General features: G+C 46.1%; 2 protein-coding genes across 11 annotated transcripts in view; one reads left to right on the forward strand and one right to left on the reverse strand.

Annotated features, from left to right (window-relative positions):
* Positions 1-12,236, forward strand: part of BAZ2A (bromodomain adjacent to zinc finger domain 2A) — a 31,515-nt gene extending 19,279 nt beyond the window's left edge. For 5 of the 6 annotated variants that reach the window (XM_074226360.1, XM_074226357.1, XM_074226355.1 and 2 more), the window contains 21 exons: positions 40-141; positions 292-502; positions 1,657-1,718; positions 2,173-2,238; positions 2,735-2,950; positions 3,926-4,180; positions 4,280-4,494; positions 4,839-4,913; positions 5,094-5,280; positions 5,394-5,453; positions 5,561-5,705; positions 5,933-6,612; positions 6,798-7,020; positions 7,106-7,261; positions 7,380-7,534; positions 7,777-8,063; positions 8,232-8,364; positions 8,466-8,612; positions 9,009-9,241; positions 9,359-9,502; positions 9,603-12,236. In XM_074226360.1, the coding sequence (XP_074082461.1) occupies positions 40-141; positions 292-502; positions 1,657-1,718; positions 2,173-2,238; positions 2,735-2,950; positions 3,926-4,180; positions 4,280-4,494; positions 4,839-4,913; positions 5,094-5,280; positions 5,394-5,453; positions 5,561-5,705; positions 5,933-6,612; positions 6,798-7,020; positions 7,106-7,261; positions 7,380-7,534; positions 7,777-8,063; positions 8,232-8,364; positions 8,466-8,612; positions 9,009-9,241; positions 9,359-9,502; positions 9,603-9,768 (3,918 nt within the window). In that variant the 3' untranslated portion in view covers positions 9,769-12,236. The remainder of the gene's footprint in view (positions 1-39; positions 142-291; positions 503-1,656; positions 1,719-2,172; positions 2,239-2,734; positions 2,951-3,925; positions 4,181-4,279; positions 4,495-4,838; positions 4,914-5,093; positions 5,281-5,393; positions 5,454-5,560; positions 5,706-5,932; positions 6,613-6,797; positions 7,021-7,105; positions 7,262-7,379; positions 7,535-7,776; positions 8,064-8,231; positions 8,365-8,465; positions 8,613-9,008; positions 9,242-9,358; positions 9,503-9,602) is intronic. The other variant, XM_074226356.1, reaches the window with a different exon arrangement.
* A 2,926-nt stretch (positions 12,237-15,162) lies between these two features.
* The window catches only part of RBMS2 (RNA binding motif single stranded interacting protein 2), a 42,797-nt gene continuing 32,053 nt past the window's right edge, over positions 15,163-25,906 (reverse strand). For 4 of the 5 annotated variants that reach the window (XM_074226362.1, XM_074226364.1, XM_074226363.1 and 1 more), the window contains 10 exons: positions 25,176-25,333; positions 23,924-24,003; positions 23,687-23,796; positions 22,091-22,137; positions 18,778-18,874; positions 18,484-18,534; positions 18,045-18,155; positions 17,545-17,625; positions 17,218-17,304; positions 15,163-17,019 (listed from right to left, as the gene is read on the reverse strand). In XM_074226362.1, coding sequence (XP_074082463.1) covers positions 17,224-17,304; positions 17,545-17,625; positions 18,045-18,155; positions 18,484-18,534; positions 18,778-18,874; positions 22,091-22,137; positions 23,687-23,796; positions 23,924-24,003; positions 25,176-25,333 — 816 coding nt within the window. In that variant the 3' untranslated portion in view covers positions 15,163-17,019; positions 17,218-17,223. The remainder of the gene's footprint in view (positions 17,020-17,217; positions 17,305-17,544; positions 17,626-18,044; positions 18,156-18,483; positions 18,535-18,777; positions 18,875-22,090; positions 22,138-23,686; positions 23,797-23,923; positions 24,004-25,175; positions 25,334-25,906) is intronic. The other variant, XM_074226361.1, reaches the window with a different exon arrangement.

Consider the following 25,906-nt stretch of genomic DNA (forward strand, 5'->3'; position numbering starts at 1 on the left):
AGGCCTGATATCTTCAGAACTGTCTCATTTTCTTCCCAGTACCTGAGCCGAAATGTGGTACACCATGTTCGTCGGGAGCATTTCAGTTTCAGCCCTAGAATGCCTGTTGGAGATTTCTATGAAGAGCGGGACACCCCTGAGGTATAGTTCTTTTTGGACTTAATTTGGTCCATACTCATTCAGCCAGGTTTGGAGGCTTTGTGATGATAGCAAAGGACCTCAGCACCAGCATGAATGTCCTGCCTGGTCCTTTCCCTTGTGATTTCAGTATAGCTGTTCTTCCTATTCCAGGGCTTGAAATGGGTACAGCTCTCTGTAGAGGAGATACCTTCCCGCATCCAGGCCATCACCGGCAAGCGAGGTCGTCCCCGAAACACGGAGAAGGCCAGAGCCAAGGAAATGCCTAAAGTAAAACGAGGACGAGGGCGGCCTCCCAAAGTAAAAATCAATGAGCTTTTGAGCAAGTCAGACACCAGACTCCTGAAGAGGCCTGAAGCTCCAGGTAGAGTGGTCACCCTCCCCCACCATTGGGGCCAGACCCCTTTGTAAGCATTCCTGCCTGAGTTATTTCTCAATGTCTTTGGGATTTCCAAAGAGCCTGTGAGGCAAATGCCTCTACCTTCTCCCCTTCCTTATGACGTAGTTGCAAAGTTCTTTAGTCCATCTAGTTTCTTCCTTTATCCTAAGTTGTTGCTTTTGACTGTTCCTGAAAAGGTGATTTGCCTCATCTGTCTTTGAAATCCATGTGCCCAGCTGGGTCGAAGGGTATTGTTCTTTGGGCATAGTTTCATATTGCTCTCCTTATATTCCCTTTTTTCTCATTGCTAACGTATACTTGAACCATTCCTTGGCCTTCCCAAAGAAGACTCATCATCCTCATCAGATCTCTTGAATAGACAATAGTTTTAATGAAACTGAAGAGGAAAAACTGCATTTTTTATAAATGTTCTCTATAAATTTTAAATTTGTACCTGAGAGAAAACTATATCAAAAGCATATCTCCTGAGAAATTGCATAGATGATCTAGAAGAATTAGGACTTCAGTGCAGAAAAATCCAGCTGAGATCCAGCCAGAGAGTGTGAGATTGCCCCTTTGGATAAAGGCTGTGACCTGACTTCAATTAGGACTTGAAGCCTTTTAGGGTCACCTCAGAGAGAGAGAGAGAGCAGAGAGTCTCTCCCAGGGCCTGGAAATGCTTCTTCTACAGACTGTCCTACTTTAAGAGCCTGTCTGGACTCAAAATTGACCTCAGAACCCCTCCTATCTGAGTGGCCCTGGGCAAGTCAGTTTGCCTGCCTCACTTTCCTTGTCTGTAAAATGGGATCTAACATAGCACCTGCCTCCCAGGGATGTGGTGAGAATCAGATGAGAGATTAGAAAGTAATCATCCCAGCCCTTGGCACACAGTAGGTATTCTGTCAAGAACGTGCCAGGTACCAAGCCCCAAATTGACTCAGTAGAGAGCAACTCCAGGTGCCTTTGAATACACCGGCTTTCTCTGAACTACTCATTGGTCTCTTCTTCTGCCTCTGTGACTTCTTTTGAGAGTTCTGAGGACAATTTGGGTTGTAGAAAAATTCATCTCTAGGGATGTTATTGATCCTAATAGACCAATTCTCCCCACCTTATCTTCTTTTCTTTCTCTGTTCTCACAGATGCCCCTAGTGATGGAGACAAGGCCAAGATGAATAAGATTAAGAAGAAGATAAAAAGGAAGGTATATTTCAGGGGAGGGAAGGGCACAAGTCGGCCATCTTTTAGACATGCCTTATCCTTCCTCCCTGCCCCCCAACTCATCAGCACCCCCCCCAGTAATAAGTAGGAGTAATTAAAAAAACCTCCTTTATAGTTCTATCACCCATAAAACAAGAATGTTGCTCAAGAGTTCTCCAGGGATTTCCTTCTCTTTACATTGACATATATTCATTATTATTATTATTATACATATTTATTATATGTATATTTATATTCCTTCTCTTTATATTGATCATTAGTTAAAGCAAAGCCCCTGCAGATTGATTGTCCAAGTCCCATGCTGGGACCATGTGATGTGGCAGCAATCTCTTGAAGGAAGAGTTTGGTCCCCTGTCATTCACTTTTGCTGTCTGGGATCTGTAGCTCAAGCAGAGTTTACAGTCTTGACAAGGCACTCACTCTTTTATGGCTTGTAGGCTAAAAACCAACGGAAACAAGAAACCAAAAGCTCCAAGCAGAAGGAAATTAAAAAGAAATCCAAGGTAAGTATGAGTGTGTTTGCAAAGGGAGGATATAGGCAACCAAAAGGTGATATGATCAAGGAAGGTCTTCGCTGGCATTGTGAGGGTGGGTGCTGCCCTCTGAGCCACCCAGGGTCACCTCCTATCCTCACCTCCTCACTTTTCTTCTCGTCCATTAGCCAGGCCATGATTGCTATGCCCCCCATGACCCTGTGATCCCCTATTCACTCAGCTCCACTGATTTACTATCATCTTCAAGGTCAAATTATAAAGTCTTTTGTTGACTTATAAAGGTCTTCATTGCTTGACCTTCTTGCCTTTCCAGTCCCTCCCCATCCCCTGCACTCCATGATCCAGTGACTATCATTTTGTTTTCCTTATGCAAGAAATTCCCATCTCCTGAGTATTTTCCTTGGCTCTCACCCACACTTGGAATGCCCTCCTCACCTCTGCCTTTTGCCTTTCTACAAGTCTCAGCCAGCATCTGCCTTCTTTCTCTTTTTCCCTAAATAAATAGACTGAGAAGGAGAAGGTAAAAGCAAAGACAGAGAAACTGAAAGAGAAAGTTAAGAAAGAGAAGATCAGACCAAAAGAGAAGGAGGAGGCCAGACCAGTGGGCAAAGTGGACCGTGTGTCAGCTCCTCAGCGGCGTCTGGAGGAGCGACAGCGACAACAGATGATCCTGGAGGAGATGAAAAAGCCCACAGAGGACATGTGCTTGGCTGACCACCAGGTGACTTAGGAGGGTCAGGGTCCAGGAAGGTTGAAGCAACAGCCATGGAGACACTGTTTTGAATAAGTTTTTAACATATCTTGTGTTTCTAACACTTGCATTTCCCAGTACATTCCTTCTCCCTCCTCATAATCTCTTCTTTGGAACTAAGCTTAGTTATCATCATTTCAAAGGATTCAGTTTTTGGTTTCTGTTGCTTATTTACATTGTAAATGTAAACATACTTGTTGGTATTGTGGTCCTGTTCATTTGTCAGTTCATATAGATCAGGTCTTCCTTCATGTATCATTTTCATCATTTTTCATTTCTTAGAATACTGTCATATTTTGTTACAGTTGTGTTTGTTTAGCTATTTCCCAGTCAATTTGCATTTATTTTATTTCTGGTTCTTTGCTACCCCAAAAAGCACTGCTGTCATCATTTTTGTGTAATGAGTGTGACCTTTCTTTTTGTCATACATCTCCTTAGTGTCAGTCTTTGGGTGAAAGGTTACAGGCATTGTAGTCAGTGTCTTGGCATAATTCCCAATGAGTGTCCAGAATGGTTGGCCAGTTTGCAATGCCACCAACTCCTGCTTGCTTAGCCAGAGAGAGAGAATGTCCATGTAAACATGACTAGACATAGAGATAAGAGAGTGCAAAAGTAGGATTGTGTAGGCAAAAGTGAAGCTCTTAGACCCATCTCTGTCTGACTTGACATTGTAGTGCTCCCTTGCTCTGCTTTCTGTCTGGTTCTAATGCTCTTCTCACTGTCACACTCCACGACTCTTCTTGGCTTCCCCATTCACAAGAAAAACTTTTCCTTGTCAACAAGGAAATTGAGTCAAACAAAGCAAATAGTGGTGTTTCAGTTCCATCTGAAGTGGATGTGGTGATGTTTTTGGTGAAGAACATTTGAAAGGAATGGACTTCTGTTTCCTCTCTTCCTGGTCTTTCTGACAAGGAACCTGTACCCTTCCCCTTCTCCCTTCTACAGCCCCTGCCCGACTTCTCAAGAATTCCTGGTTTGGTGTTACCCAGCAGTGCTTTCTCACACTGCCTGACAATTGTGGAGTTCCTGCACAGCTTTGGCAAAGTGCTGGGCTTGGATCCAGCCAAGGACGTGCCCAGCCTGGGAGTTCTGCAGGAGGGGTTGTTATGCCAGGGCGAGGCCTTGGGCGAGGTACAGGACCTGTTAGTGAGGCTGCTTCGGGCTGCTCTCTGTGACCCTGGGCTGCCTACCTACTGCCAGGTGAGGTCCTGTCACATCAGGGCAGGAGGATCAAGAGCAGGAGAGGTTGCTTCTCTCTACCTGTTTCCATTTTTCCTCATCCCATTTCCTTTTCCCCAGTCACTGAAGATCCTGGGAGAAAAGGTATCTGAGATTGCACTGACAAGGGACAATGTGTCAGAGATCCTCCGTTGCTTCCTTATGGCCTATGGAGTAGAACCAGCCGTTTGTGACAGCCTTCGGACCAAACCTTTCCAGGCCCAGACACCCCAACAAAAGGCTGCAGTGCTGGCCTTCCTCGTCCATGAGCTCAATGGCTCTAACCTCATCATTGAGTAAGAAATGGTGGTCTGACCTTGGGTTCAAGAAGTGGAAGCCGTAGGCCAGCTCAGAACAGATGAACACTTTGGGGGATACCATTATATGTAATTGGAAAACAAATAAAATATTTATATACTTTTTTGAAAAATAACCTTTTGGGGAGTTCTAGGGCCATCTAAGTGAAATGAGATCGTCACATCCTCACTTGAGGGGAAATGACCTTCGTAGTTTCAGTTTCCTTGTTTAATTAACAGGCTTTAGTTTGTCTGACTTGGGAAAAGATAGAGGCCTCTTCCCAGCCTTACTCTCTTCTTACTCATGAACCTTTCCTCAGATATCATCTCTTGTTTCTTTACAGTGAGATCGATAAGACCCTTGAAAACATGTCCAACTACAGGAGAAACAAATGGATTGTTGAAGGCCGGCTTCGGAGGTAGGGGCAGAGCAAATGATGGGCCCTGGGGAATGTCCTCCAGCTTCCCAGAGCCCTCTCTGCTTTCCACCTTGGAACTGAGGTGGAGGTGACAAGGGCTGCCTGTATTCATGCTGACAGGGTCAGTTTTCTTTATTACTCTTTCCCTTTTCCTTTCTGTACCCCAACTCCCACTCCTAGGCTAAAAACAGCTCTGGCAAAACGAACTGGGCGGTCTGAGGCAGAGCTACTGGGCTCTGAGGAGAACTTAGGTCGGAGGAGAAGCTCCAGGATCCCAGAGGAGACAAGTGGCATGGAAGAAGAGGAAGAAGAGGAGGCTGCAGCGGCATTCGCTGTCCAGGGCCGGCGGGGTCGCCGAGACGAGGAGGTGCCAAGCTGGAGTGGGGGCTGGGGGTTTTGGCTGCTATTCCTTACTTCTCCACTCTTTAACCAGCGTGTCTGTCTGTCTGTCTCTCTCTCTCTCTGCCCTCTCCTCTCCAGGGTGATGCCCTAGCATTCAGTATTCCTGAGCTAGAGCGACAGATTGAGAAACTCACCAAGGTAATGACCTCCTTTACCCCAAATTCCCAGATTCGGTGGAAATATTGAGGTGTCCTTTGTTGTGGTGTTAAGGTGCAGCTAGTTATAACTTTGGGTTCCTCCTCCAGCGCCAGCTGTTTTTCCGCAAGAAGTTACTCCACTCCTCCCAGATGCTGAGGGCAGTTTCTCTGGGCCAGGATCGATACAGGAGGCGGTACTGGGTGCTGCCATACTTGTCTGGGATCTTTGTGGAGGGGTCTGAGGAAGCCACAGGTTGGTACTTCCATCTTTCCCAACATTGGGCTCAGGGCAGACTGGGCTGGGCTTGGGGCATCTTTTCCCATTTTAAAGGGGGTGCACACGGGCGTGTTCTTTAAACTACTGTAGCTGTCATAAAACTTTGGGGAAGAATGGAGAGAAGGGCAGGAGTCTGGAACCTGAAAAAAACGTGTAAGGAGCTCGTAATCTTGTATTTTTGAACTTCTCATTTCTCTCCACAGTCTTAGAGGATATGGTCAAACAGGAAGCTGGCTCCCCAAAGAGGACAGCTGCTCCAGCCCCCTCCTTGCCGCCTTTCTCTGCAGTGAAGAAGGAATTGGCTGAAAGAAATGTCAGGACTTTGTCACCTTGTGCTCGGGCAAGGGGTAGACCCAGAAAGACCAAGCTTGTCCCTGAGCAGCCTGAGATTCCTGCATCACCTGTGACAAAGGAAGAGCATGAGTTTAGCCAGGCCCAGGAGGCCCAAGCCCAGCCCCATGTCCAGGAGCAGCAGCAGGTCCAGGCCCAGGCCCAGGCCCAGGAGCAGCAGCAGCAGGCCCAGGCCCAGGCCCAGGCCCAGGAGCAGGCCCTCAATGGGCTTCTAGAGCCAGAGGACTCCCCGATGTCCTTGGGCCAGAGCCAGCATGACCTCAGCCAGTCAGCCTTCCTTTCTTGGCTGAGTCAAACCCAGAGCCATCGATCCTTGCTGAGCAGTTCTGTCCTTACACCTGACAGCAGCCCTGGCAAGTTAGAGCCTGGACCTCCAATATACTCTGAGGAACCTGAGCCCAGCCAGCCTGATCCCCCCAAACCCCGGGGCCCTTGGTTCAACCTGCTCCCTCGGACACCCTGTGATGCTGCTCGTGCCTCAGAGGATGGCTCCACCCCTGATCCACCGACACCACCTATTTCCTCTCAGCCAGTAAGAACCACAGCTTAGCCTCTCTTACTGCTCCCCCAAATGCCCCCCCCCCAATCTGGGACTGGGGAGGGAATCTACAAAGAGGTGGATAGGTGGGTATCTCAGCTGAGGACTAGACCTCTCCCCTTCCCTCCTTTACCATGTCACACTCTGTGTCCTCTGACCTTCGAAATTTCTACAAACAGGTGAATGGACCGAGCGCTGCCAAACCTTGTTCCCCACAGCCATTCTCCTCCACCCCCCTGCCTGTCTCATCTCCCAAAAGATGGGCAGGTGTCCCTGGGAAAGGGCCCCAAAGCCCATCAGGACTCAGGCAGCCCAAGAGGAGGGGTCGACCCCCTAGCAAGTTCTTCAAGCAGATGGAACAACGATACCTGACTCAGCTGACAGCCCAGCCCGTGCCTCCAGGTGAGCATCCCGATGAGGGAGCCATTCAGATGTGATGTCTGCCTTCTGTTAGCCAGTGCCCTCATGCTTCTGGTTCTCCCTGCAGAAATGCGCACGGGATGGTGGTGGATCCGGGGTCCCGAGGAGTTAGAGGCCACCCTTCGGGCCCTCCACCCCCGAGGCATCCGGGAAAAGGCTCTGCACAAGCACCTCAGCAAGCACAGGGACTTCCTGAGGGAGGTCTGCCTGAGGCCACCTACAGGTGAGGGTCCTCCTGCCAGGGCTTGCTTCCTCTCCCCGCCAAGCATTCAGCAGAGGGAGGACCAGTGACAACCAGATGGGAACTCGATGGCAATTGTGTACCCACACTTTCCTTTTAGACCCTATCCTCAAGCCGAGCCGACTCCCTGCAGCGTCTCAGAAAGAGTTCATGTGCTGGTCCCCCACTGAGAGGGCCTATGAGGCAGACCTGGCAATGCTGCAATGCGTGGAGGAGCTGGAACAGCGGGTACTACTGGCCGATCTGCAGATCCGGGTATAATGGGGAGCCTTGGTCCTTTGTTGGAGGGGAGGGACAAAGTCAATCAAGCAGGGATTTCCCTCCTAAGTAATGAGGAAAAAAATCTCCAGTCTTCTCTCACCTCTCAGGGAATTATGAAGATGAAATCAGATTAAATCTGAAGGTCTAATTCTGACTCTTATTAAGATCTGAAGGGTCCATCTCTTCTTTCTCCCTTCCTTCTGACCTGCTTTCTCTTCCCCCGCCTCTCCCCTCAGGGCTGGATGTGTCCCAGCCCAGACTCTGCCAGAGAGGACCTGGTGTACTGTGAACATCTGCCAGACCCCCTCGAGGACATCACTGCCCGAGGCCGAGGGCGGGAGGGCCTGGCGCCTCCCCGGGAGGACACCAACCCCCTGGATTTGGCTGTCCTTCGACTGGCGGCACTAGAGCAGAATGTGGAGCGCAGATATCTTCGGGAGCCTCTTTGGCCACCCCATGAAGTTGTGCTTGAGAAGGCACTGCTGAATCACCCTGACTCCACTGCTCTGGGGACCACTGAGATGTGAGTGTCACTGTTGGGAACTGGAGGTCCCCCCCCCCCCAGTGTACCCTGTTTTTCCTGCTCCTGGGAAAAGTTCTTCCTATTCTCCCAAGAAAAAACAAATTATTCTTGCCACTCTCTGTGGGGAGGAGAGACCACCAAAGGCCATTTCCCATTTCCCCCACCCAGAGCATATGAAATTACTCCTCGGATCCGGACGTGGCGGCAAACCCTGGAGCGGTGCAGAAGTGCTGCCCAGGTGTGTCTCTGCTTGGGTCAACTGGAGAGATCCATCGCTTGGGAGAAGTCCGTCAACAAAGTGGTGAGACTCTAGAAGGCGGACCCAGGGAGCCTGGGACAGGATGGAGGGCGGAGTGGTGGGTGTAAAGCATAGGGCTCATGTCTCCCTGTGGCCCTCCTCAGACATGCCTGGTGTGCCGGAAAGGTGATAATGATGAATTTTTGCTGCTCTGTGATGGCTGTGACCGTGGCTGTCACATTTATTGCCACCGACCCAAGATGGACACTGTTCCTGAAGGGGACTGGTTTTGTGCTGTTTGTATGGCCCAGGTGAGACCTTTTGTTCTTTTCCCACCTCTCTTTCAAACAGAACCTAAGGGATCTGACATTTACCACAAGGATCTCTTTGGATACTCCAGCCTGGACAAATACAGCATCTTGAAAGGAAAATGAGCAGGTGGATTTGGGTCTCACTAAGGACCTAAGGCAAACGAAAATCATTAATTCCTTCTTACCTTAATTTTCCTCATTTGTCAGTGAATGGTGCCACCTGCTTTTATACTTACCTTAGTTCATTGTCTGGTTAGGTAAATAAATTGAGTTGAAATTACTTTGAAAAGTTAAAATTAAATAAAGGATTTATGATTTAAGAGGATAGGACTAGAATTCATAAATAATAGGAATGGTGCTTCCTTTGCTACTTTTGTCCCCCCCTTCCCTCCTCAGCAGACAGAGGGAGAATTCCTTCAGAAGCCAGGCTTTCCAAAACGGGGCCAGAAGCGGAAAGGTGGACCACTCAGTTTTTCTGAGCCCGAGAGCCAGCGACGGCGGCGTCCTCGGGCTGTGTCTCGGGGCCAGGATGGTGCAGCTGTGTCCAGATACTCTGGGGAAGGGCTGTCTTCCTCCAAACGCCGACGCCTTTCCATGAGGCACCACCATAGTGACCTCACTTTCTGCGAGTGAGTGAACCCTTGTGATGGGGTAGAGGAGAGGGAAATGAAGATGCAGTTTGAAGCCTGCTCTTGTGGGGGGGGGGTAGTCTCCATCCTCCAATGGACCTTCATCTCTCTGATTAGGATTATCTTGATGGAGATGGAATCTCATGATTCAGCGTGGCCCTTCCTAGAACCAGTAAATCCTCGCCTAGTTAGTGGCTATAGGCGCATCATCAAAAATCCCATGGACTTTTCCACCATGAGGGAACGGCTCCTTCGGGGCGGGTAAGTGATCCTCCTTTCAAGTGCTTTTGCATTTTTTTGGTCTTTTTTTTTTTTTCATTTCCACCCTTTTCCTTCTGACATTCTCTCCATCCCCACCCAGGTATTCCAACTCTGAGGAATTTGCTGCTGATGCCCTTTTGGTCTTTGACAACTGCCAGACCTTCAATGAGGATGATTCCGAGGTGGGCAAGGCTGGGCACATCATGCGCCGCTTCTTTGAGAGCCGATGGGAGGAGTTTTATCAGGGAAAACAGGCCAATCTGTAAGACGAGGTGGGAGGACAGGGGCAGGACATTCCGTGCCTCCCCCCACCTCCAAAACCTGCCATTCTCGCCTGCTGATGCTGCCTGGGGTCTTCACTCAAGAATCAGACGTGCCCTGATCTTGGACTCCACCTTTGGGCAGCTTCCTGTATCCTCATTCCCCAGATTTCCCCCTTTTTCCTCTTCCCTCTTAGATAAAGAGGTTGGAAAGAGGGTTTTCCTGGACTGAAAGCCAAAAAGAGAAAGAGAATTTTTTTCCCTTTCTGTTTTATTTTCTAATTTAAAAAGGGAGGGTCAGAACACCTCCCTTCCCCTTCCCCATCTCTTCTGCCCCAGCACTTTGGGGCTATTTAATGATAGCAATAGTTCTAGTGAATGTGTGAAACTGAGAAACACTCTGTACTGTGTGAGGACCCGTAGTAACGGCCAGTAAAGTGGACTTAACTCCTCCCAAGTGTGTCAAGCCGGATACGGGGCCCTGGACATGCTGCTTCCACGTCCAGTCCTTCCCCCAGTCCTTTGCCCACTTTTCCAACATGTTTTCTTCCCAGTTTCTGCCTTCCTTCCCTCATCCAATAATAGAAAACTATTGTGTACGGGTTCCTCCCTTTCCTTTCCCCAAATCCTTTAAAAAAACAAAACAAAACAAAAAAAAAAACAAGAGAGATCTTTCAGAGGTTTTTTTCTCCTTAGCCCAGTCTCACCTGTACCAGTGGATGCTTCTCTCTCCTTCCCTCTAAACCTCCAGCCTTCTCTGGGGCTAGCTAGCTGTGGGGGGAAGCTGAGGAAGTATCTGGCTCCATCAGCCCTGGTCTTCTCCCCCACCTCCCCTCAACCTAATCCTCCCTCTTGGGAGCTCCTCAGGGACAATTACTGCTGAGTTTGGCCAGGGTGACTTTGGGCCCATTCCTTCCTGCCCAGAAGATGGATTGCCTGGCCCCCCTCCTTGTGGCTGTTGCTGCGCTGTCTGCCTTCTGTCTTTCCCTCCTTTCTCCCCCCATCCCTCTTCATTCTTTGGGAAATAGTTTTCACTCTATGGGCATTGTTTTTATGCCCCTCTTCTGATGGCTGTGATTCCTCCTTCCCACCCCAGGGCATCTGTTTCGATTTCAAACTGCGATTGTTTTCCAAGATCTCTGATCCTGTTCACTCTTGCCCCTTAGACACAGGAAGAACTTGAAGCTTTCTGTGATTTGTTAGTTGTCTTACTGTTTCCTGGCCTTTCCTACTCCTTGGCCCTGAGTGGGGTGACCAGGAAAGTAGGATGGTTGATGGGCAGGTCATGTGTGTACCCCTGCTCCTGACATGTGACCCCACTCTGTAAGAGGCAAGCTGCCATCTGCCCCAGCCATAACTGGGGTCCTGGCCCTCTGCTCCTCTGCCCAGCCTCGGCCCCTCCCATCAGAGATTACGGGTACTTGCACTGGGGAGGAGGCCCTGGGCTCAAGCAGAGAGCCAAGACACCCAGATCCATCCCCCAAGGAACTTTGCTCCTGGTAGGGAGGAGCCAGTTGAGCTAGAGCCTTAATCCTGGTTATGCTCCACCAGCTGCACTGATAAACCACTGAGGGACATGAAGGGAGAAGAGGCCTATGTTCTCCCTGCCCTTTTGCTTCTCTCCTTTTCCATCTCATTTCTCAAGTCGCCTTTTCTGTCAGATAAACCTCAGAAATTATTTTGAGATTTTTTTTTTATTTTAAATAAGAGGTGAATTGAAGACTATTTGAATTGACTATATTATGCATAAATATTTATATTTTATCTAAAACGCGCTGTAACAAACTTTTGTGTTAAATGTTTGGAATTCTAGATGAGGACTCTTCCCAGCCCTCAGTCACACACCTCATTCCCCCTCACAGGGTAATGTTTTTCCTGGTATAAAAACCCCTGAATCAATTTTGAACTTACTGGGAGGCGGGGTGAGGGGAAGAGAATGATGGTCTGGAATCTCATGTGTTCATTGTGTTCTCTTCTCTTCACCCAAATCCCCAAGGCACTCTTGAGGTGGTAGGCTGGCTTGAAATTGGGGGGGGGGCTACTAATCTGGTTGGGGTTAAAGTGACCATCTCCCCACTTTTCCTTCTGCCTTCTTTCTTAACAATTTCAAGTATTTGGGGGTAGGCATGTTAAAAGTCTGCTGCACCCCCATCCCATCCTCTACCACATCAGTCTAACAAACAGGAAGAAACCACATCGTCAACAAAGGTTGTTCCCATGTTCCTTTTGTGGCAAAAAGGGACTTAACTTTTATATAACCAAATGTGGTGTTTTAGTGACTTTTTGATAATGTACAGTTTTTTTGTGAATTTAAATTTATTTCTTTCTATATTTTTAGGACCAATCTCATTTTTAATAAGGTTGAAAAGGAAAAAAAAAGTCTAGAAAACTCCTGTTGTTGCCATGTGATGTACCACAAGTGCAGCTGTAGAAAAAGTGCTTGTCAGTTGAATAAAAACCACATTTGATAGAGACTCTGGTGCTCTCTGTTCTGGGGGAGGGGAGGGTAATTGACGGGTGAACTTCATGTCTCCTCTCCATCATTCTTGAAAAAGTCTAGTTTTCAAAACCCAACTACTTAGATTTGATTCAGGAACTGCCATTCCATGGCCATATTTTGAAGATACCTGCCTTTCCTAGTTCCTTGGGCAAAAAAGCCCAAAAACCACCAACCTGCCTCCCCTGATCAAGACGCCGAGGCTGGCTTTTATAATTTTATTTAAAAACGGAATTTGAAATGAGACAATTGAAGCTCCACAAGATTGCAGGGAGGGGTACATTGGAAAATTCAGGAGATTAAACAGGGAGAAGCTGGAGTGCTTTCAGCATAGAAGCAGGCAGAATACAAAACTAGAAACTCTGAATAAACAAAATCAAAAGGAAAAAAACTTTAAAAAACCTGTACAAAATGTTTCTAAGTATAAATTAAACTTATTTTCGGTCTACAATGGGTATAATATATGAGATGGGGAATTGAGGTTGGGTGGATGGGATTAGCATCGATGGTCCCCTGTTGGCATCTCCATCAGGACCTCGTTCAGCTCAACTCAGACAGTTGGATGCCAACTTCTCTTCCCTTCAGTCCTGCTCCAAGATGATGGGAGAGCAAAAGAGGTCTGGGATAAGGCTGTGCTGGAAGCCCAACAGGGGGATGAGGAGAATGAGATGACAAAGCCCCTGGGCCTCCCTGCCTTCGGCCCCGGACCCCCCAGCTCCACCTGGATGTTGCTGTTCACTGGGGAGTTGGTGCCCTTGGATTTTCCAGGAAGGAGTGGCCACTAAAGCCTTGTCTTGTAGTTGCCAACCCTTCCTCCCCATCTTGCCAGTGCTCCTTGCTCCCAAAGGAGGTGACGGGATGGAGCAGGGGCCTCAGCAGGTGGTTGTGCCCTTGTTCTGAACCATGAACTGTGAGGTTTGTGAGGTAGATGTGTAACGAGGAGAAAGGACGTTGCTGATGTGCAGTGGGAGGTGAGGTGTCCAGAATGGGGGTGGGGCTGGGGGGAGAGCCTCGACTGGAACGGGAGCTGAGGAAGAGGGACGCATGGTGGTCAAGGCACAAGAATCCAAGCCCTCCCCTGGCTTCTGCCCGGCTTCTTCCCCACTCGGACCCAGCAACACCAAGGGGAAGGGGAGGATGACCATTCACCTGTTTTTATTGCTCAAAGCTATGGGGGAGGGGAGGGGGGATGCGATGCCGCCGCCCCCCAGCAGGTGGGGCCCACGGCCCTTCCCAGAGGAGCCCTGCTGGCCCAACTCCCTGGTGCGCAGTGTAGCCACCACCTCTTGTCTCACATCCTTGACCTCCCTCATGCCCTCCCCTCTACTCTAGATTGCAGGGGGACTGGCCAACTCAGGGGTGGGAAGGTGGAGCCCAGAAGCACCAGCTTGTAGCACCAAAGGGAGGAAGCCCGTTTGTTAGTGATGGGGACGAGGGATGGGGTGACCTGCAGAGCTTGAGTCTCATCTCCCTTAGCCTCCAGTCCAGGGGCCTCCATCCCTAAGCCACAGGTTCTCCTTGAGAATCTAGGGGTAGGGCTAGGAGTCGCTTAACTTTCTTTGGTTAAACAAAACAAAATCTTAAAAAAGAAATGTTTCACTTCTCTTCCCCACTTCCACCCCCCAAGACACAGTATTTTCTCCTGCAGGACACATGGAACCAGCGCTGGGGGGCTGGGCACTATCCCCAGGTTTGGCCCCAGACCCTAAGGGAAGCAAGGACAACAGTGGCAATGCTGAATCAGACCCAGGGTTTGGTGATGATGTTCCTATTTGGCTTTTTTTTAAAAAAGGGGAAGAAAAGGTGTGCATACACACAAATGCACAAAAAGATACACAAGAAAAATGTCTCAAATACTAAGAGTATCTCTGTAATCAGAATCTGAGCATACTCTGTAGGGAGAGACCCTCTAATACCCATCATAGCCCCTGACAAAAGAGAGTAGGGATCTTAGGGGACAAGGAGCAGCCAAGCCCCTGAGCTCAGACCTAGAGCATTCTTTAGCTGTCCCCGCTACTTCAGTTTGTGGCTATTTCTCTGCTCTAGACACCCTTTATCACTACTGATCACATGAAAAAAAGAAACCAAAAATGAAAAAAAAAATACTTCCCCCACCCCAAATATCTCGAGTAACAACTCAAAAGCACCAAATAAAATCACCACCACCAACCACCAAAACAACTTAGTCAATGGTCAGTCTAAATCCCCTGGATCCCCAAACCCTTTTTCCAGAAAACATCATTAAAAGGAACCAATAAGAACAATGAGATTTCATAAGGACAAGCTCAAAAGGAAACAATGATTCTTCCAAAGAACCTAAAAAACCACTATCTGGACATTTAAAAAAAAAATCAAACAGGTGATGAGAGTAGGGGGGGAATAGAAGGATGACATGACGAGAGAGTAGCAGTGTTTTGTGCTGCAGGTGGCAATGCCCTCAACAACCCCAGGCTTCTTTGAAGATGTACCCCACACCAAGTTACTGGGACCCTTTTTCCCTTATTTTCCCCTAAGAGTCCACAGACAAGGTAGGGTTATGTTGTCTTCCTTGAACCAACTCTTAAGAACAAAAGTTCCTGGGGCCTTCTCTCCTGCTCCCTACCCCCACCCCAGCACCCAGACCCTCCTGCTAGGTTAACTGATGCATGGGGGCATCCTCATTGACAGTGACAAATGAAATGGAGTGAGGGGGGACAAGAGGCAAGGGGCACCCTCTGAGCAAATAGGGCCTAGGATTGAGGATGCCTCAAGTTTAAAAAAGCACCCAAAAGAAACTGAAAATTGGCGACCCAATATTGCCACTCCCAAGGTTGGACAAAGGTGCAGTTTCGGGGGAACGAAGCTGAAGGATAGGCAGACTGCAGGAGTCTGGACAAGAACCTGTCATGACATTTCCCCCCCACCCCCCTCCCCCTCCCTCTCCCTTTCTCTCTCCTGTTTAACACCATGATTTTTCCATCTTATGTTTTTCTGTCTTTGATTGTCGAGTGCAGCGGAGCCTGCCCCACAGGTGGAGGAGACCCAGGCCCTGGGAGCTGGAACAGGACCTCCCTTTCTTAGTCTTTTACAATGTAATCATGAACTGGATGCCCAGGGGTGGAGGGGGAAGGTGATAAGGGAGAGGCCTGTTGCTTGAGGGGGGCAGGAGCATGATGCTCCCCCATTTGTTTCTTGGGCACAGGAGGAGGAGGAGGGTGAGGGTGGGTAAGTGGAGGGGCAGATCGCGGGCCTGCTTTCCTGGAGTCCGGGCCCCACCGGAAGGATGAAATGGGGGGGGGGATGGTTATTGCACATTTCCAGCCTGGATACCTGCTGCACCTCCAGAAGAAGGGAGACACCTGCAGATGCCCAGAACCTCAGGAGAAGGGCAAGCTCACCAGGGTGGCGCAGGCTGAACTCCACCATCAGAGACTGGTAGATCCTTTTCTACCTCTACTCAATTGCAAACAGCACACACACACACACACACACACACACACACACACACACGCACATGCACACGCACACACACGCACACGCAAAGATAGCCGTGCACTCCTGCAGAGAGGTTGGGTCAGGGTCTCCTCTGGCAGCATCCCTAGAGGTGGGTGTCAGAAGGCACTGTGGATCCCAGGGTCAGGGGTGGAGAATTACCAAGTTCAGCTAGATGGGGCAGCCGGTCAGCCGGTCCATGCTTGATAGAGAGAGTGGGGAGGAAGGCAGGGGACAGAGAGGAAGAGGAAGGCAGCACATGTTCTAGCTGTTGGGGCTCCGAGCAGAGCAGAGAGGGTGAGGAGAAAAAGAGGAGGGGAAGGCCCACAGCTCCTTTCTTGGAGATGGCACAAAAAGCCAGCTGGAGTAGCAGAGCTATGATTCCTGAGGAGCTGAAGCCGAAGATGATTTCCTGGGATGGAGATGTCCCCATAGCAGCAAGAAGAGCAGAAGTCTGTCGGACGTTCTGGAGGAAACCTTGTCTCTGTCCAAATGGGCTTGGGTGAGAGGGTGGGGGGCTTTGTCTCCGGAGCGCCCAGGGATGCGTCTCTCTCTTCCCTACAGCCAGAGTCTGGTGTTCTTTCCCAGGAAGGAGGCAGGTGAATGGGGGAGAGGAGCAGGAGGGAGGAAGGAGGAAGATCCCCCCTCCACTGCCCAAGTAGTAATCTGCTTTGTTCTTAGTTCACAAAATAAAATTCCATTTCAAAAACCCCAAAATCCCCAAGTTAAAAAAGCCAAAATGGGCAGGTTCTGCAGCACGGGGGGGGAGGGGGGAGGGCAGAAGAAAGCAGTGGTTGGGTTAGGATGGACCTTGGGGAAGTAGCAGAAAAAGAGGGGCAGGCACGGATTCTGGGAGCTTTACAAAACAAAATTCAAAAAACTGCATATTTTCTTTAAAAAAAAAACCCAACCCTACAGAACAATAAAAACAGAAAAAGTCCATAATCAAAGCCATCAAGAAGAACCCAAGGCCAATGCCCCAGCAACAAAGCTTTCCACTTTCTTTGAAAAGAAATTTTTAAAAATAGCCCAAACAATAAATCCCAACACAACACAACAATTTTTCTCCTACGGAGATGTGTATGTCTAGTCACTGATACATCTCCTTGGGGTGTGTAGAGTCTGTTGTGGTTTTAAAAAATGTTTTCTTTGCAAAAGAAAGAAAAAAAAAATCTGATCTCCTTGAATGCAGCACAAAGGAAAGGTGGCTTTGTGACCCCAGGCTCCACCAGTGATGCAGGATAGTGGTGGACATGAGCGCAAGGATGTCCTCTCAGGCCTGGGCCCATCTGTAAAAGAGCAGTCTTTCATAATAATGACAGTCGGTCCTTCTTACCTAGAGCTCCCCCATCTACTTCCAAACCACCAGAGCCGGAAATAGCCATAGAACAAGAGAGACCTGGAGAGCCTACGCAGCAGGTGCAGGTGTGAATGCCAGATTACATGGGTCTGGGTGCCCTCCCTGCCCTCACCACATGGGATCTTACCCACTGTTACTTGCTGTACTGGAAGGAATAGGCCGCATGATCAGAGGGAGGGTCCACCGCTACTTGACTTTGCTGGCCACTGTTTTCCTGTAATATAACCAAGAGAGGGAGGTCATCCTCTCCCTAAACCTACCCTCCCACTGACAAACATGCCCCCAAATTCTAGGATTTCACCCTCCCCCCAAAAATATGGACCACCCCAAGCCTAACATCCAGGTCGTGATTACTGGAAAAAAGCTGTGAGGAAGAGGAGGGGTCCAGCAGCCTAAAGAGTGGAGAGTCTGGGTCTTTCTCACATGCCCCCAAGAGAAATCACAAAGCTTTTACCTCAACAGGAACACTGGAAGAAGGCACAGGTGTGTACTGGGGGATATAGGTTCCTTGCATAGCTGCAGCTGTGGGCATATACTAGGAGAAGGAACATCCAGAGGCTGGAGGAGGCTCCTCTGGGACCTTCTTCCCCTTCCATACCCTTCCTTGCCTTCCCTCCCCACTCCCCCCCCCCACCCGTACCCATCTACCAGCCCAGTGTGTTCTCTAATCCCAAATTTTGTTGTATATATAATTGGATAGAATAAAAATTCAACACTTGCTGTTCTGAGGAGGATTTCTAGACAAGCTAAAGAGACTGAGAAAGTTCCCTGTCACTGCCTGTACAACGTAATGATAATGGGAGGCCTCAGGCCAAAGAGGCAGATGAACATGTCATGCCTCCTGGATTGCCTCTGACCCACTCACAGGACCATGGGTTCCATCCTAATTCTTAATCATACAGATTTCAGGGGATCTAAGGGGTCCCAGGACATTTTCATCTTCCCTGGCTTTACCGTGCCAGCACTGCTGAGGGAGAGGTGACCCAACTGCTGGGTGAGAGGGCCCATCATGGAGGCAGGCTGGATGGAGAGGGGGTGGTCCATCCCGGGGGTCAGGACTGTGCCCTGCGGGAACAAGCATGAAAAGAAGAAAGAAGAGGGACAAAGTGAACTTCAGAGTCTTCAGACTAATGAGCAATCTGAAATGAAGGCCCATGGAGAACATGAAACAGCCCTGCTAAGTGGCAGGGGATGGACAAGGTGAGCATTGAGTAGTGCTGCAGCAAGAGCTCCCTGGTTCAGGGAGGGGAGATGAGGCTCCCCAGCTCAGGGAGGGGAGGGGAGGCTCCCTGGCTAGGAACATTTGAGCTTTTAACATTTGCTATCTGAGGGTAATCCCAGTCACCCCTCCCCATAATCCCCCACTTTGGCAGGAAAGCCAAGAGACACTCACTGCAGGTGGCATGAGGTATGACTGGTGGTGCATCCAAGACGGGCTGTGAACCTACAGAGAATGGAGATGTCTGAGCCACCCCCTATTGGGGTCAGGGAAATGCAATCGATGCCAATTGCCTACAGGGCCTTGCCCAGCCCCTGAGACTAAGTGTTGGCAAAGCCAGGGTCAAAAGTCCAATATAAACAGGACTTAAATTTTAAAAGGCATTAAAAATACACACCCTTTTTACCTAGACCACTGTGTCAAAGCAAAGAGAAGGTATATGCCCCTCTCTTAGGATGATGTTTTCACCTGATATGAAGATACAGGAGATGGGAGATAGGGGGATAGCGTAGTCTGGGCAATCATCCTGTTGGGGGTGATGCTGTAGGGTGATGCTGTATAAAACCTGTAGGAAAGAGTCATACTAAATAAAAGGCTTACGGGTAACCATTGATGAAGGGTCCCACCCCGGCATGCCTGTGTTTCCTTGTAGCCTTGCTGCTTTAAAAAAAGAAAAAGAAAAAAAAGATTCCTTTTCTCTTTACCTCACAGTCATTCTGGACTCTGTCCCCTGCAAATCAGACTTCCTTATAACATAAAAGAATTATCAAAATCACAAACTACAGTGACCATATCTAACAAAACATACTACCTTCTGTTCTCTTAATCTTCTGCCTTTCTGCTGTGTTTCATCATCTGTTCTCAGGACTCAGAAACTGCTGAGGTCCCTTCCAGCCTGACAATTATTTTCCCCAACTGATGAGCACCCAATTCATAAGAATAGTTTAGTCACTTTTCTTGCATAATTCCAAAATGATATCCGGGCTTCCAGTCTAATTCACAGCACCACCAAAAAGCATATCTGCCTTCCCATGACCTCTTTCAGGGACCATATTTTCCAGGGAGGGAACAACCTTTTAAATTTGCATTTCTCTTACTATTAATTATCTAAAGTCATATTTTTCAAAGGATCTTTTACAGTTTATAGTTTTTTGGGAAAGCAAATTATTCATATTGTTTTATTACTTTTTTTGTTGAGTAACAGTATTACCAATTTTAGTTTTAAACTCTTTTTTGTCAAAAGTTGCTTTAAAATATGTATCTCTACATATTCAAATGCTTAAACAAGTTTTCAAGTTGTTATGAACACTATGTTTCTTTCTCTTTAACCATGTTCTTCTAACTTTGTATCAGTTCTAAACAGATACTAACTATATCTACCATAAATACATTTTACTTTTTATTTAGAAAATCTCTACAATGCAACCTCATATATCCATCGGCTATGTATTCCCTCCAGATGACATGTTACTTTCAAACTCAACTAATCACAGCTTCCTTTAAAAATTTAACATTCTCAAAACAATAAAAATTAAAAAAATTAAAAAATTTAACATTCTCACTAACTCCCCCTTCCCTGTGAATGGACCACTATCTTCTCAGTTATTCTTAGCCATCTTTGACTCTTCCCTTTCCCTCAACCCCAGACATCAAGTCAGTTGCCAAGTTCTTTTGTTTCCAACTCAAAATCACTCACATTCCCTTCTTCATGCCCACTTCCTCATTCACTGCCCTTACTATTCTCACATGTACTGTTGGAATGACCCTCTACTACCAAATCGTTCTCAATCTCCTTCATTATCTCTCCCATCTATTTCCCATGTCTAAGGAACCTTTCTGATGCACTGGCATGAGCTACAGTAGTTCTTTACTGCCTACAGAAAAAAGTTTAAACTGCTGACTGACCATGGCATTCAAAGGTCTAGCCTGCATACTTTAACATTTCTTATTGCACAACCATCACATATTAAAACCATTCCAAGTTTCAATCAAACTGACCTTTTCTCTATTTCCCAAGTTTGTCCAAAGTCTCTCTATGATTTTTTTCCTCCACCTCTGCTCTTCAGTGCTTGGCATAGATTCTACCTCTACCTCATCTCTTCAAGTGCCTTCCTTCCTTAAAGCCTAGTTCAGATGATATTTCTTGCATAGACCCTTTCTTGATGCAGCAACACCCTCCTCATCCCAACCCCAAATTTACACTACCCAATTCTTCTTTGCCTCAACTATAGTCTTCCTTGTATCAAACTATTTTTCTCCCTCTCAACCTTGAATGTTGAGGATGTGAAATTTTGAAAGCTACCTCACACATAGTTGGTATATAATTGAATTTTTCATGTAAAACATTATGAAAAAAAACAGAATATTTTTATATAATAAAATCCATCCATTTTATCTCCAATGCCTTCCATTTGTTTAAGAGAAAACTTTTCCTTTCAGTTTCACAAATTAATTTAGTTATTATTAGAGGGTGAGATCTGTAGTGAAAGCTATCAGAACTAATTTTTCTATAATTCTATTACCCAAATTTTTTAAATTTTAAAAATTGAATGAATCCTCCCCCAAACTTATACAACTACAGATTGAAGATCTAGAAGGGAATCTCAGAAATCATCTCATCTGATCCTTTCATTTTACATATAAAGAAATAAACCCAAAGAGATTAAGTAAGGTACTTACCTAAGGTCACACTTATAGGCTTTATCAAACATTAATAATAATGATATACTAGGTTTATTTCAGTATTCTCTTCTGTTCCAATGATTTGTTTTTCTATTTTTATGAAGATAATTTAACACTATATCTTGAAAACTGGCAGGACAAATTCTACATAAATATTTTTCTATATTTGTTTTTCTATAATTAATTTTGTATTGTTTTTTCTAATTCTATAAAATAGTCCTTTGGTATTTCAATTGATATTTGAATAAATATCTATAAATTAATAAGGGATATATTTTGACTAGTCCTAACTACATATGTATATGGTGGGGGATTATTCTAACAATTGTTAAGTTCCTTCTAATTTCTGTTAAACAAAAATTTTTTAAATTGGTTTTTATATAGGTCTCTCTATGTACGTACATGTGTTATATATATATACATATTTATATATCTTCATGTATGTTCATATATATATATATTATTCAACCTGAAAAATATTTGACACCTGGTCATATCCATAAATAGTATTTCTCTATTAGTTGTTTTTAATTTTTGTTGTTTTATCTTGCTACCTTGGTAGAGGTAATAATAATCACCTCATTTTTTCCCCTCTTAAAGATCTCAGATCTTCTAAATAGATATTTCATTCCATTATGTTATTTGCAAAGAGAAACATTTTAACCTCTACATTGACAATCTTTTTTCCTTTGATCCTTTTTAATGCCTTATTGGATTACAGGTGTAATATCCTAGAGAAAAGTAGAAGGCAGAAGATGGGGAATCCTCACCTCACTCTGGAGGGAGGCTCACTAGAAGTGACTCTGCAAGTCATTTACCACTTCATTTGTCTCCTCTATAGAGTGAGATAATCATATCCTGGCATTACCTGATTTTCAGAGTTATTGTAAGGAAAATATGTAAAAGATTAAGAAATAGGTTAAAAAGATAAAGAAAATAGGTAAAAAAAATAAGATTATAGAAAATAAAAAGTGGCAATACAGAGCCCTGACTTAATTTGTCTTTGACAGAAATGTTTCTCATTCTCCAATCTGTATGTGAGCTCTTAGTTTCAAAAACTGCCGCTAAATGTCACAGTGGAGTCCTGTTGAGCACTTACCCATTCTGTAATGCTGTGGCAGGGTCATAGGTTAATGCCATGCCACCCTGTGAGAGAAAAGCACAAAAAAATAAAGTAAAATAAAATAAATTTTAAAAACTTATTGAAAAGCATGCAGATAAGCCTGGGAGTGTTTGAGTGAGGGGCAGGAAAATACTCAGACTCTATAGGCACTAGAAACATTTAGTTTTAGATGATTAAGACAGTCAAAGTTGGAAATTTAAGGCTTTCCCTAAAGTGAGGTCTGGGCAAACCCAAAGGCAGATATTCAATGGTTTGGCCTTCATATTCGAAGAAGACCAAAATGACATCATTCTGTTGTGAATAATTGTGTCTGATTAGTCCAATAGGAGTTCAGAAGGCTCTCACCACCATAAATAATCCATATGAACATTTGAATTGGAGATGTCTCTAAATTTGTACATCTCTCATTTCTTTTGAGCTATGCACTTCTGCTTTGCTCAAAATATAGTGACTTCTTTGGGAGATTTTTTTTTTTTTAGTTTTAGTTTTTGCAAGGCAATGGGATGAAGTAACTTGCCCAAGGCCACACAGCTAGGTAATTATTAAGTGTCTGAGGACTGATTTAAACTCAGGTACTCCTGACTCCAGGACTGGTGCTCTATCCACTGCGCCACCTAGCTACCCCACAGTGCCTTCTTTGATGGGGTATGCTATATTGAATGGTCCTCTACCAGCATCTCCCATGTCTCACAATAGATACTAAAGTTCTTCAGAGGAAAGCCTGAGAGTGTCCTTGTACAGCTTTTTCTGACCTTCAACTCATCTCTTGCTTTATGAGAGTGCCCCACAACACAGTTTTTCAGGTAAACACAGTTAGCATTTGAACAGTGTAGCCAGTCTATTGGAGTTGGGCTCTCTACAGCACAGTTTGAATGGCTGGCAGTTCAGTTTGAGAGTACCAACGACTGGTACTTTATCCTGCCAGGTGATCTTCAGAATCTTCTTAAGACAATTCAAAAGGAACCAATTCACCATCCTGGGCATGGTACTGGTAGATCATCCAGGTTACACAGGTATACAAGGGCTCTATAGACCTTCAGTTTGGTAGGCAGCCTAATACTGTTTTCCTCTCTCACACTTTCTTTCAGAGCCTCCCAAATATTGTGCTATCTCTGACACTGAGTGAATCAACTTCATCATCAAATCATTCAACTTCATCAAATAGAACCTCACAAAACATCCTTGAAAAATATACTGCCCAAGGTAAGTGAACTTAGCCACAGCCTTGAAAATTTCTCTTTTTGTTCTTGCGATGCTGGCTGGTAGAACACTTCTGTTTTTATGATGTTGATTTTCAAGCCAAAACTGGCACAAGCAGCAGAGAATCTATCCATGCTCTGCTGCATCTCAGCCTCAGAGGCTGTGCTGACTTTTGTTAGGTTTTGTTCCTGCTCCAGAAGCAGAGGATTTTCTACCAAAACCTTCAGAGTTAAGTGGCCACTCTCTCAAAGGAATGCCTTGCCTGTTAGGTCTTTGAGGCTGATATCAAGTATCTCAGAAAGTTAATAGACCTTCCATTCTGTTTACTGTCTTTATGTTACTCTTTTATCTTTATAAGCCTCCTTCACTTACCACATCACCATCTCGTGGCCAAGACCGACCATTCTGCACAAATTTCCCTTGGTTCTGGCGTTTCTTTTGTCCACCATCAGCAAATTTACAGAGCAAGGGATCAGATGGGGCTGCCAAGAAAAAAGTAGACAGGAAAGTTGAATTCTGCCCCACTTTACCTTTGCACAATTATGCTTCTATCTCATTGTGAAGTAAGCTCCCCATGGACCTCTCAACTCTGAGCCTTATCTCCCTTACCTGGTACTCCAGGGGGTGTCTTAATATATTTGCCATTAAAGTGGGTGATGATGGCTTCACACTTCTCTGTGGACTCCATCCTACAGAGGACAGAAAGGATAATTAGACTTTGACTTCGCTGATCTGAAACTTCTTTCCCTATCTTCAATGTGCAGTCAAATCTCTAAGGGTAAGAGTTCTTAAGCACCCAGACTGGCTCTCAAAGGCATCCAGTCATAATTGCAGAAGCTCAATTTCCCTCTTTCTACATAATCTAGGAAGTCAGAGAAGCATAACCTTTCCTAAGTGATACAAACAGATGATACAGGTTCTTAACTTTTACCACTTAGTAGCTATTCTGATTCTTTAAATCTCTGAGTCTTAGTTTCTTTGTTTATAAAATAGGAATAACCCCCTCATCTCACGGGATTCTGAGGATTAAATTAAATAAATGTGAATATGCTTCTAAAACTATAAAGTCCCACATAAAATATAGGATTCTCCTATAATGTTCAAGCAAAATTCCAACACATTTTCTATCTGAATATGTACCTCAAAACCTAGGTACCTCCTGATAAGCTAAGAGGTGGAAGAGTCCAGCAGAATATTTCTGGGGAGAAGGCATTTTAGGACAAGAAAGTTCAGTGACTAGACCCTAGTGCAGTTAAACTGGGGGTTAGGCTGTGATGTGAACAAGACTTGACATTCTTGGGAAGCATTCTATTTCCCTTCAATACATGGCTGAGGGACTCAGTGAGGACCAGCCTGACAAACAGGCATCTATGCAGAAGTCACCAGAGCACATATCAGGAGTCAAAGCCTTTTTGTGATGAATCTGACATACCTACTTTACAAGGAGCCAAAAGTGACAGCATGGCAGAGGAAGCAGAAGAAATAGAACCTCACAGCCTAAGCTCATGGCTTGCCTCTGACTCGAGCAGGGGGCATGACTCAGGCCAAGTCACTTCACCTCTACCCTAAGCAACTATCTAAGACCTAAGTTTAAAAAAAACACAATTTCCTCTCTGCTCTGGTACAGGGAGTTCAATCCACCAAGAGTTCTTCATGACTAAGTCACAGGTCTGAACCAAAAAAGGTAATGAAAATATATGAGTTATTATAAAATAAATATACATAAATAAAAATTTAAATTGCCTTCAAGTATTCCTGAATCAAGGGCTTAGTCCCCTGCTTGTTTCTGAATCCCAATGCCTTCAGGAAGGATCAGGTTGAAAGTAGACTTTCCACACTGTCCACTCTCAGGGCTTCTTACCTTGCAAAGCCAACCCCTCGACTGGTCCCACTGGTGTCTCGAAGGATTCGAGTAGAGATGACTTGTCCAAAAGGCTTCAACATCCCCTCCAATTCCTGCTCATCCATAGTCACTGGGAGGTTTGAGATGTATAAATTTGTAGGGTCCTGCTCCTGTTGCTATGAAAGCATAAAGGTGAGAAAGGGTAGGGCATCCCTCGTCCTTGTATATATTTCAGGAAAAACCAAGAAGTAAATGCAAGAAGGTGTTTCTAAACATCCCTCTTCCCCAACCCCAAGTCTGGAATATTGATGAAAGGAGGAGACTACTCGGATTTCTAATTTGGAGGGGTGTCAGGGACACCAGGGAAGTGTGTGACCGTTCCTTTTGGAGCCAGGCAGACCACCAGACCCTGTGCTCCTTTGCAGACAGCCCCAAGAGACAGGAGACTCCCAGAAGGCCTGGTCAGGTTGGAAGGTTTTAGGGATTCCCCCTCCCCCACTTTCCAGTCACAGCAGAGTCCCTCTGAACAGGAAGGCAAGTTCATTTTCTGATGGAGGACGAGCAAAAAGATGAAAGAAAAAAAGGAAGGATATCATGCCAGGAGCTATACCAAGGCACAGCCTGGCTTCATTCTGCACAGCTCCAGATAGCAGAAGATGGAGAGCTGTTCTGAGGGCTTTTCCCAGGGGAAAGCTATGAGCATGGCCCTCTCTACATAAAGGTCTAATCCCAAGGACCTTGCCTGAGGG

Source organism: Macrotis lagotis, chromosome 2, assembly GCF_037893015.1.
Source record: "Macrotis lagotis isolate mMagLag1 chromosome 2, bilby.v1.9.chrom.fasta, whole genome shotgun sequence".
Taxonomy (NCBI): Eukaryota; Metazoa; Chordata; class Mammalia; order Peramelemorphia; family Peramelidae; genus Macrotis; species Macrotis lagotis.